The sequence below is a fragment of the Maniola hyperantus genome, chromosome 8, assembly GCF_902806685.2.
Source record: "Maniola hyperantus chromosome 8, iAphHyp1.2, whole genome shotgun sequence".
In the NCBI taxonomy this organism is placed as follows: Eukaryota; Metazoa; Arthropoda; class Insecta; order Lepidoptera; family Nymphalidae; genus Maniola; species Maniola hyperantus.
This window is the reverse complement of record NC_048543.1, coordinates 2,857,022-2,869,336: the sequence shown is the minus strand read 5'-3', so window position 1 is coordinate 2,869,336 and position 12,315 is coordinate 2,857,022. Positions and strand designations below refer to the sequence as shown.

The following is a 12,315-nucleotide window of genomic DNA, read 5'->3' as shown; positions in this document are numbered from 1 at the left end:
GTTAAAGTTATTTATTTTGTATCGGATATTGAAAGGACATCAATATTTTAATATCAGTGGAACGTATAGGTAGGTAACAGTTTTGTCGGCAGCGCAAGCGGGGCAGTTTGGCGAAAATAAAGGAAAATTCATAGAAAATTCCAGATAAGTATGTGTACGTAAAGATGGCAGCTGTCTTGGAGGAAATATATCTTGGAATTTGCTTTGAATAATGTTATAAATGCTACGGAAGAATAAGTCACTTTCAATCTTCAGCTTTATGAGATTTTAACTGACTTCAAAGAGGAGGTACCTACTCTGTTCAAACCACAATGTTCATATATTACTATGTAGATAGATAAAGTTTCAGGAATGATGATAGTTAATTTCTCATAATCAGTGCAATATTTTAGACTTGGTTTACAAAAGTTGAAAAATCTAGTAAAAGTAATGCTTTACACAATCGAAGATTATGTATCTAAACTAGCTTCTGCCCGCGGAAACAAATGACTTTTTTTGCAGAAACAATCATTATAACATCAGGACGTGCACTCTGAACAGCACCGAATAACACATATATCCTTCCGAACCCCATTTCACCCCTTTAGAGGGGGATTTTCTCATAGTCGTTTCTTAGCTAACACCTAACCTCAAGAAAAAACCTACTTTCCAAATTTCAAGTTAATTATAATATCAATAATTAAAACTTTCCCATACAAATTCATGTATTTCGTCCAAATTTCATGTCGTTAGGACCAGCGGTTTAGGCTGTGCGTTGATATATATGTCAGTCAGTCAGTCAGTCAGTCAGTCAGTCAGTCAGGACTTTGAATTTTATATAAATGATGATAAAAAGGGCGTGGATATGACTGAGAGGGGCTGCTTAAAGGTATCTACCTGACATTAATATTGTAAATTGAATGTTTGATAAGACCAACCACCGAGTGTCCTGTTGGTTCTTCCAAACCAGTGGTAGATTCAACGACGCGGACGACTCAAAAGCACTTGTAAAAGTTTATTGAAAAAATCTATTTCAATAATTAATTTAAAAATTAAAATTGTATATAGTTTTCAACCATTAGAAGATGTTTAAAAATGTTATTATTATACGTTCGTTATATTCATACGTTATGTCTAATATATTATTTAATGGCAGGAATAGTCCCGTTATTTGCATGTTATCCACCATAACTCCTAGATAATTGTTCAAGGAACTACTATGAGAATAGTTCATAACATTTCATTCATTAAATTCCTACGTTGATGATATAATGACGTGCACTTGACTCTACTATGACCATAAGTGTAGCGTCTACGGTAGTACCTACTTGTTTACCACAAAGGACATAAGTTTGATTACCGGACGCGTGAATTATAGTGTATTTCTATTTTACATAAAATATAATTTCTGCCTCCATTTTCTTTTTCATTTTCCTCATTTTTATTTTTTATTTCTTCACTATATTTTTCAGAATTAACCCAATGACTGTTTTTGTAGGATTATAGCTTCATTGAGAAACAGTATTTTGTACATCAAATTTCATACTAACTTAACAGATTTTATGTTTTTCATCGTAAAAATTTAGGTATTGGTGAAAACTTTCTTTAGAGATGTCGATTTAGATATTGTGTAGTGTTCAATATTTTCATTCGGTGTCAATGTGGCCTTTTCCAGTGATCTCACCTGATGTCAATTAGTCATTAAGGGAGTCTTACTTGAAAACAGACTTACCTGAAAGGACTTCTGTTTTATCAAACTCATACATTAGTACATGCGGCATTGTACAGGAACGTTAAATCCCTCCATCTATGGAGGTGGTATCTAGCTATGGCTGAAGCCACCCATCGTACTAGACTAGGGAGAAATATAGAAATTAAAAATTCCCAAATTGCTCCTGCCAATAATTAAGTACAACCTATCACAGAACTTTTGACGTGCTGTGCTTATCACTATTACCTTATTTCGACACTTGTAAATTGCAACTAGGTAGGGCACCAAAAAGTTTTGAGAAATTAGTTCTGAAGAAGCTATATAAGTATAGATAGTTGATAAGTCTTTGTTTTGTCCTCAGGTCAAAGCAACGACCCCCAAAATGGACCGTAACGGCTACTTCTTCTACGTGGCCTCTACAGCGAAGAAGAAAAAGATTAGCCTGATGCAGCCGAAGCCACCGCGGATAGCTTTCGAGGAAAAGCGCCGACCAGGGGTGGCTGAGAGGTTGCATAGCTCCCCATTTTCCCACAGTGTGGCTTCAGCGGCCACAGAGAAAGGACGCGGGGACTCCATGTCGCAAAGGCTCGGGACAGACGCGCCACGCGCGCGTTTGTATACGCAACTCGAAAGTTATCAACCTCGATATCATACGATACGTGAAAATAGTGATAAGAGAGTGGAGAGTGAGTGTAAAAGGAGGAGAAACGAGCAGCGGAGAGCAGGATACCAGAGTGTCAGGTGAGCTTATTTGTTTGTCACTTGTTGATTGTTTTTGTTATTGTTCGCAGATGTTTTGTTTTGTTGTTGTTTGATTAAGAGCCAGCGCGTGCCAGAACTTCGTTGTATAGGTAGAAAAACACAACTCCTCCTTTTTTGAAAGTCGGTTAAAAAGTAGCCTATGTTACTCCCTACTTAATTCTCTACTTGCCTGTGAAAGTTCCATCAAAATAGGTTTAGCCGTTCCAAAGATTAGCCCATTCAAACAGACAGACAGACAGACAAAAAAATTTAAAACGTGTGATTTAGTACAGTTCACATAACCATATATGAGCTTATTATGAGGTAGTTAGTTCGATATTACAGACAGACAATTCAATTTTATTTATTAGTATACCTACCTAGATATAATTTAATACTAACTCTCCTTTTATATTTTGGCAACGAAACTAGACACTGACTTCGCACTGATTATTTTGTACTGTTTGTATTGCGTTAACATCGACAACAAAATAAAATTGACATTGTTGTTAATTCTCAAATATCATCGTTGTTTGGGAGCGAGTGTTGTTTAGTTTTACAACATAGTTACTATCTACCATACTTTGTACATGAAGACTTGGGGAGATAATATTATATTGAGAGTTTTTTATTATTATTAAAAAACCGGCCAAGTGCGAGTCAGGCTCGCGTAATGAGGGTTCCGTACTACACTCGTATTTTTTCGACATTTTGCACGATAATTCAAAAACTATGATGCATAAAAACAAATAAAAATCTGTTTTAGAAGGAACAGGTGAAGACCTTTCATATGATACCCCACTTGATATAGTCACTCACTTCGAAAGTTGAAAATACTAATTATTAGTTCATGACCTTTTTTAATTTTTTTTTGTGTGATCTAATCCTAAATTCACGGTTTTCAGATTTTTCCCCAAATGTCAGCTATAAGATCTACCTACCTGCCAAATTTCATGATTCTAGGTCAACGGGAAGTACCCTGTAGGTTTCTTGACAGACAGACGGACAGACAGACAGACAGACAGACAGACAGACAACTAAGTGATCCTATAAGGGTTTCGTTTTTCCTTTTGAGGTACGGAACCCTAAAAAAGAATATTAGCCACGTTAAACGACTAATATTCCCCTTTCCTCTCCAACTAAGCGTCAAACTTGTGCTAGAAGGTACCTACGACAATAGTGCAACGGGCGGGGTTTGAACCATCGAGCTTTTCCAGTTTTCAGTCCACTCCTGTTGAGCTATTGATGCTCTTAATACTAACTCTCCCTTTATATTTTGGCGACGAAACCAGACACTGACTTCGCACTGATTATTTTGTACTGTTTGTATTGCGTTAACATCGACAGCAAATCCGTCATTGTTAATCCTCAAATCACATCGCTGTTTGTGTTTATATGCAAATGCAATGAAACATTTGATATTAGAATATTTAATGGATAATCGCTCTGAACGAGTCAGTGTATTGAATGAATATAAATTAACTCGTTTGTCGATCCGGATTTATAGATTAATACCTAAATTTGGTGACGTTAATTTGTCTATTCTGGATTTCGGTGGATTCTATTTGTATTATAGGATTTGATATTCAAATTTTACTGCTCTAATTATAATAGTAGGTATAGGTATTACGCGACAGGTCGAGATGGCAATCGGGGTATGAGGCGAGGGGATGCCCTGCACAACCGCATGTCACCCGCGCTATCCCACATCGGGTAAGCCCGTATAATTTTTTTGAAAAAAAAAATCAATATGGCAGAGTAATTAAAGGTACACAACTTCTACATATACCTACATATTATATTTTAATAATAATTATCGTACTAATATTTTAAATGTGAAAGTTTTGTGTTTTAATGTTTGTTACTCCTTCACGCCAAAATGACTGAACCGATTTGGTTGAAATTTGGAATGGAGATAGCTTAACCCTCAATTGACAAATTACTTTCTATCCCATAAATCAAAGAGATCTTTTAAAAACCTTCAACAAGCCGAAGTTGAGGGCATCGAATAGTATTCTAATAATAAATAATATCCCCACTCCCTATGGTACTCGCCAAAAGAACCTATCATAACAATTCATATCATTTCGTCAGTCATTCACAACTCTATTTTCATTCCATTTTTCCTCACACCACCGCTTTTCCCGGTTAAATCTAACGGTAAAATGAGTTTTATTCAAATTTCAACCCAACCCCACTCTAATTAGACACATGGACAGGTTTTCGAATGACTTATATAAAGTTGTCGCGAAAGTTTCTGCCCGTATAGAGTCTCTGTATTGCATTATTAATCATGTACAGTTGGCGTCAGATATATAAATATATATATACCTATATATGACTGGTACGGTTGTTTTTTAATTTAAACATGAAATACTTAAAACAAAAAACAGTCAAGTGCGAGTCGGACTCGCACGGGAAGGGTTCTGTAGGTAAAATAACAGTTTTTTTTCAATTTTCATGGCGACAATTTCGTTAGTGTTTTGTTGTGTGTAGTGTGTAGTGTTTGTTGTTATAGCGGCAAAAGAAATACACATTATGTGAATATTTCATGTCTCTACCTATTATGGTTCACGAGATACAGCCTGCTGCCAGACAGACGGACGGACAGTGGAGTCTTAGTAAATGGGTCCCATTGGAACCCTTCGGGTACGGAACCCAAAGAATTACTATTGCAATGAATTGTATGTTTCGTTTTCATTAATTTTATAAGTTGATTTAATTAAAAGTAAAATACTCCGTTTTAAAAGACAAAATAGAGCAAACCAAAAAGCTGTTCTGTTTATTTCTGTCCTGTTTTTTAGATACCAGAAAAGATCTGAAAATCTTTAAAAGATCTGAGTTACATTCAAGTGCGTGTAGAAAAATCTTCAAAAATGTAAGTCACTGTGAGCCTATTTCTGTAGCTTACTGTACTCTTCCTTTTAGGTAAAGAGGATTATAATAAAGCTCAGTACGGAAATCTTTTATCAAAGGCCAGTAGCAATTTGATATTATACCTAGATTAATCATAAGAGCTAACGCAGACAACCGAGTTTTGCTGAAACCGATTTTTATCCAACGGTCGACTTAGAAGGTACGAAGCATAAGCAGTGTTAAGGATACCGCCCACTACGACTTTTTGCAGCCATACAGAAATGATACAGCCAATAATACAGAAAATGATACTTATTGTATTGGATTAGATGCTATAATGTGACACTAATCTTCTCTAAATATATACGAGGAAAAGGTGACTGACTGACTGACTAACTGATCTAGCAACGCACAGCTCAAACTACTGGACGGATCGGACTGAAATTTTGCATGCAGATAGCTATTATGACCGTAGGCATCCGCTAAGAAAGGATTTTTAAAAATTCAACCCCTAAGGGGGTGAAATAGGGGTTTGAAATTTGTGTAGTACACGCGGACGAAGTCGTAATACATGGGGAAAAATCAAATATGTAAGTTGGTAGGTACCTACCTCGCAAATTTGAAATTTATTATTTAAAAAAAATCTATTAGTATCTATATATTCATCTCTCGCCCTCCCTAAAAACTTTCTTAATTTTAAACGAGTCAACTTCTTAAGGTAACACCTACAGAACAGATACAAAAGGTCACAAAAAATCCTCCAGCGCCCCTCATTAAACTCGCAAACTCTTCGAATACCCGCACAAAAGTTGTAAAGAAGCAAAAACGCACTGAATTGAGAATCTCCTCATTTTTGGAAGTAGTTAAAAATTATTTAGACCTCCGAGATTTAGACTGAATGCTTCAACATACGAGTAGGCACACATAAATCGCTGTTTATTTTTAATAGACTTCAAAAAAAGGAGGAGGTTCTCAATTCGACTGTATGTTTTCTATTTTAAACCGACTTCCAAAAAGGGGGTGGTTTTCAATTCGGCCCGTTTTTTAGGGTTCCGTACCTCAAAAGGAAAAACGGAACCCTTATAGGATCACTTTGTTGTCTGTCTGTCTGTCTGTCTGTCTGTCTGTCCGTCTGTCTGTCCGTCTGTCTGTCAAGAAACCTACAGGGTACTTCCCGTTGACCTAGAATCATGAAATTTGGCAGGGTCTTATAGCTGACATTTGGGGAAAAATCTGAAAACCGTGAATTTAGGGTTAGATCACACAAAAAAAATTAAATTGTGGTCATGAACTAATAATTAGTATTTTCAACTTTCGAAGTGAGTGACTATATCAAGTGGGGTATCATATGAAAGGTCTTCACCTGTACATTCTAAAACAGATTTTTATTTATTTTTATGCATCATAGTTTTTGAATTATCGTGCAAAATGTCGAAAAAATACGACTGTAGTACGGAACCCTCATTGCTCGAGCCTGACTCGCACTTGGCCGGTTTTTTATTTTTTTGAAAGCGTATACCTGTTTCATTCGAAGAAGTCTATTGCAGCGTTAGTTCAAGTCTGTAACTGGATGGGCGACTAAATTTGGGTGGTCCGAGCTAAGCTAATGGGTGGCCGAACTTTGGGCCACGTTCCAGCCGTACCTCGGATGGTTTGATAAGCTGCCGGGTACTGTATCTGTCGGCCCCGGTTATCAGTACTGACATGACTTGATAATAATATCGTAACCTAACACTCAAAACAGTTTTATTACAAAACAAGCTTGTGCTCGCGACTTTGTCCGCGTGGACTATACAAATTTCAAATCCATATTTCACCCCTTTAGGGGTTGAATGTTCAAAAATCCTTTCGTAGCGGATGCCTACGTCATAATAGCTATCTGCATGCCAAATGTCAGACCGATCCGTCCAGTAGTTTGAGCTGTGTGTTGATAGATCAGTCAGCTAGTCAGTCAGCTTTTCCTTTTATATATTTAGACTAGTTGATATGCCCCGGCTTCGCCCGGAATGTTATTATTTTACTACAGTTATTTTTACTTTAAACCGTACATGGTGCAGAAATGAGGTAGGTAGTACCGTAGGTGAACTAGAGTAATCGACATAGATCAATGGGTTGCGAAGCTGAAGTGGCAATGGGCAGGGCACATAGTTCGGAAAACCGATAGACGTTGTGGTCTCGACCTCGCACCGAAAGGCGCAGCGTTGGAAGACCCTCCACTAGGTGGACGGATGACATCAGACGAGTCGTAGGGAGCAGCTGGATTCAGGCCGCGGCGCAAGATCGTGACGTATGGAAGTCCCTACAAGAGACCGTCAGAGAGCAGTGGACGTCTATCGGTTGATGATGATGATGATGATGATGATGATGATGATGATGATGATGATGATGATGGTGATGATTATGATGATGATGATCATGATAATGATAATTCATGATAATGCAGATGCTTACCGCTAAATTCCTCATACTTACTGTTAAAGTAGCAGGAACAAAAAATACAAAACAGCGCTCAATAAATTGCTTTCTTGTAATAAATCGCATAATCACAACACAGGCGTCAATTTATGTCGCCGAGAGGTCATTTCACATAATTCTTAAGATTTCACAGGGATAATTTGCCATCCTGATGCCATAAATTTTCTGTAATAATATGTCTGGCGTCCTACTCTGAGCAGAGGATCTTGGCGGTGATTTTAGGGTTCCGTACCTAGTTTTAGGGTTACATACCTAAAAAGGAAAAACGGAACATATAGGATCACTTTGTTGTCTGTCTGTCTGTCGGTCTGGCCTTCCCGTTGACCTAGAATCATGAAATTAGGCAGGTATGTAGATCTTATAGCAGACATTAGCGGAAAAAATTTGAAAACCGTGAATTTGTGCTTATATCAAATAAAAAAAACTAAATTGTGGTCATAAACTAAAAATTTGTAAATTCAATTTTTGAAGTAAGATAACTGTATCAAGTGGGGTATCATATGAAAGGGCTCAACCTGCGCATTCTAAAACAGATTTTTACTTATTTTTATGCATCATAGTTTTTGAATTATCGTGCAAAATGTCGAAAAAATTACGACTGTAGTACGGAACCGTCGTTGCGCGAACCTGACTCGCACTTGACTGGTTTTTTTAAAGATGCCGCAATTTATGAAAGCGACTGTCAAATTATTTTCGTACTTGGGAGGTTAATAAAGTATAGCTCCGGGGAGTTTATAAGAATTTTTATTAAATTGATGCCTTATGAAGACTTGAACGTGCTCTCTTGAGATTCAAGAGCCGTTTACCACGTCATACCACTTTAGAGTGTGATCGTATATTATAATTTACTTCCTTGATAGCTTTATATTGTAAGGCGCAACGCACACCGACAGAGCCGAGGCGCAGCCTCTTTCTTGATAACTACATATTCAAACTAAGCCCTATTTACTTTGGCATAACGTAAGCGGCGCGCATCCTCCGTTTCCATTTTCAGTTGGTAGGCATGCCAATTTCAAGATTATAAGAAAACATACCTAAATCCTGTTTATTCCCTATCCCATGGGAATTTCGATAAATCTGGCATTATTCCTTTAGAGACTACATTATAAAGGAAACCTCTGAAATTTTTGAGCTTTCTAGGTCCAAATGTTTCGGCTAGGCGTTCATGAATCAGTCAGTGAGTCAAGACATGGTCAAGACCTTTCTTGTTATATTATTTAGAGATATAATCTCATATATAAATATTTTGTCCTAATTTCATTTATATTCATATTATAATACGTTTTGTTTGCAGGGGTTGCAGGCGTTTAGGTTACGCAATAAAATACTTGAATGTACGTCTATACATGAGTAGGTAATAGGAGTTGTATAAGTAGGTATTGGATAAGATGAAAATCTCAGTAAATTTTGGAAATAATCCAGCTATGCCCATAATGTAATTAAAAAGTTAAATTGAATGCCAACGAAATTGTGTTTAGCTGTGGAATTAATTAATCGAAAATGCCTTCTCATTGACGAAGTTCACTAGACATTTATTCGGGTTTACTTGTGATTATCCATACTAATAAAATAAATGCAGTTTGTTTGACTGTTACCTTATAATAATCCAATTTTGACAAAATTAAGTACAGAGATAGCTCGTATCTCGGACACGGACATAGGATATTTTTATCCCCGAAGATCAGAGTCTTCACGGTATTTTTATAAAACCTAAATCCACGCGTAGGCTTCATTCATAGTTACGTCAAATTATAAATACGAAATTGTGTCTTTCTGTTCGTCAGTCTGTTACCACTTCATGGCCCATTTACTAAACTGATTTTGACGAAATTTAGTGCAGAGATAGCTGACATCCCGAAGACAGACAAAGGCTAGATAGACAAAATCAGATTTATCGTGGGATTTTTAAAAACCTAAATCCAAACAGATGAAATCCCGGGCATTATCCATACTTGCCTCATACATACAAATTTTGTCTGTCTGTAACCTTTTCTTAGTCCATCGGCTTAGCCGATTTTGACGGTCTCACGGGATTTTTAAAAACCAAAAACGTTTAATAAACCGAATAAATTGATTTCTTGGCCTGACCCGGGAGTCAAACTTTGGCACTACCATCTGCACGAAAAAAGGTAGCCATTATACCAATGAGACCAAGGTGGTTACATACAATGTCACAGATTAGCTGCACTAATCGAATCAGACTAAATACTGCGAATCAAGCAGGCCGTACTAATTAACTAGCTCCATACATGGCTGCCTCGTCCTTTGACTGACGTGACAATGTGTGAACAAGACATTGAATTATTGACTTTAATGGATTATGATCTCCTGGTACTTATATGTCTCTATGTATTTCTATTAACCCAATTATAATTATTGTTGTACTTGCCTACTTACCTAGTAGGAACTGTAACTGAACTACTACTACCAAAGTTTAACTACTACCACTAAGGACTGAGAAAAAAAGGAGTTGATTTCTATTTAAAAGACCATCTATAACTGATTTTTTTCTTGACGAAAATCATACCTACTTATTAAAACCGGTCAAGTGCGAGTCAGGCTCGCGCAATGAGGGTTCCGTACTACAGTCGTATTTTTTCGACATTTTGCACGATAATTCAAAAGCAATGCAATGATGCATAAAAATAAAAAAAATAAAAAAAACTTAAATACTACGAGTAGTCGGTATATTCCTTGCTGCGGATCAAGCAGGCAGTAAGTACTATCATGCTGACTAATATTCCGCTTTCCCCTCCAATTAAGCGTGAAGCTTGTGCTAGGAGCAGGTACGACAATAGAACAACGAGTGGGGTTTGAACCGGCAACCTTTCGGATTTCAGTCCGCTCCTTTAACCGTTGTGCTATCGCGGTTCTAAACTAACTATACATGGCGACATGGCTGCCACGGTCTTTGACTGAATGACGTGACAATGTGAGAACAAGACATTGAATTGACTCTAATGGATGACTCTAGTGTTCTATGTTCTCCTAGTACCTCCTGATATCTGATGTATCTAATCTAGGTTAACGTAGGTACTTACTGCATAGATATTATAAAGAATAGAATAGAATATAATAGAATGTTTTTTTATTAATGTAAACTTTTTACAAGTGCTTATGAATAGTCAGGTAGTTTTAATTTACCAAGAGTTGCCCTTATGTCCTATAGAAAATAGCGGATCGGAAACTAGCAAAAGCTTATCGAAATTTTTATAAGTGTGTAAGAGACAACATTTCAACATAACTATAAAAACAGGGGTTCGGCACAATCCGCCATTTGCTGTGCCAGCGTAAGTACTCCTTTTTCTTGTAAATAAATAACCTAATCTTTTGTTATGACAGCTGATTAGCTGATACTATGAACAAGCGCCGCCATTTTCTATGCCAAAAAATACACGGTAAAACCGTAGGTATTTTCTCTCTATTAGTTTAAATACTCAGATTTACTGGTTGAACACCATTGAAATATTGGTGGTTCATTAAAAAGAAGACAGCTACGAATAATATTTCGCAGGCTTAATAAACTAGGTTGGTATAGAACATCGTATACTTTGTATTTATTGCCTGAGGCGTGTTATAATTAGTCTCTAAGATTATTTGCAATTCGAAATGAATTTTATTTTCGGGTCATGACCTATTTTAGCGAGGTAAAATATGATTTACCTGACTACTTTAGGTAATCATCTTGCTTCACCTTTCTACAATTTCCAATATACCTGAAACACAACTTCTTTATTTTTGCCCGAAAGCCTAAATACCAGTTTTTATAGACATCGCTTGAAAAATGGCAGACTTTCATAAATATCTACTTACTAACTTTCATCCCCATGGGTAGAATTTCCAAAAATGCTTTCTTAGTGAGCGCATATCTCATTCAAGAAATCTATTACCTATTATGAATAAGTACCGTCAAAATATAAAGATTCAAGTGGTCGTTGATGGGCATTTTTCAAAAAAGTTGTCGGTAGCGTAATAGGAATTCCACATAAATAAAAATTTAGTTTTGCCTTAAAATGTAATTATATTGTAAATATATAGTATAAACTATATAAAAATAGTAAATTTTATTAAAAATAAATGTAATAATTGGAAATATTTTCATTTTTAACTTGATACCACCCAATTGAAGTTCCATTACGTCACTGACTTTTTATTGGATTTCCAGGGAAATAAAACAAGTTATACATTAATTATCTTTAATGTCGAAAAATTAACCAAATCAGCCTTCTAAAAATAATTAAAACTAAACATATAACATCAAATTGAACTGAAGTTTTTAACAAAAATGTTCTTTAACGCTACTTTTGGATGTTTTGTACTAAAGAATTTTGATAAAACACTGACTATTTTCTTATAAATTTTTTAATATTAAATTGTGACAAATAACTAATTATTTAATAACATTTCTAAACATAAAAATATTTATATATCTCTGACTTTATAGCCATTTCTCTAAAAATAAACCTTTATCAAAAATGGGACAGTGACGTATAGTGGAATACAAAATCGCGTTTAGGAAACATAAGGCATCGTGCATAATTGGTCAAAAAAGA

At 36.1% G+C, this 12,315-nt stretch overlaps 2 protein-coding genes across 2 annotated transcripts in view; both read left to right on the top strand.

Annotated features, from left to right (window-relative positions):
* Nucleotides 1–10,329, top strand: part of LOC117984389 (ATP-binding cassette sub-family G member 1-like) — a 300,050-nt gene extending 289,721 nt beyond the window's left edge. Inside the window, exon 12 of the transcript XR_011237026.1 lies at nucleotides 10,312–10,329. The gene's annotated coding sequence lies outside the window, so the exon portion shown is untranslated. The remainder of the gene's footprint in view (nucleotides 1–10,311) is intronic.
* Nucleotides 1–12,315, top strand: part of LOC117984450 (kinesin-like protein CG14535) — a 437,285-nt gene that overhangs the window by 156,694 nt on the left and 268,276 nt on the right. Inside the window, exon 4 of the mRNA XM_069500257.1 lies at nucleotides 2,052–2,431. Coding sequence (XP_069356358.1) covers nucleotides 2,052–2,431 — 380 coding nt within the window. The remainder of the gene's footprint in view (nucleotides 1–2,051; nucleotides 2,432–12,315) is intronic.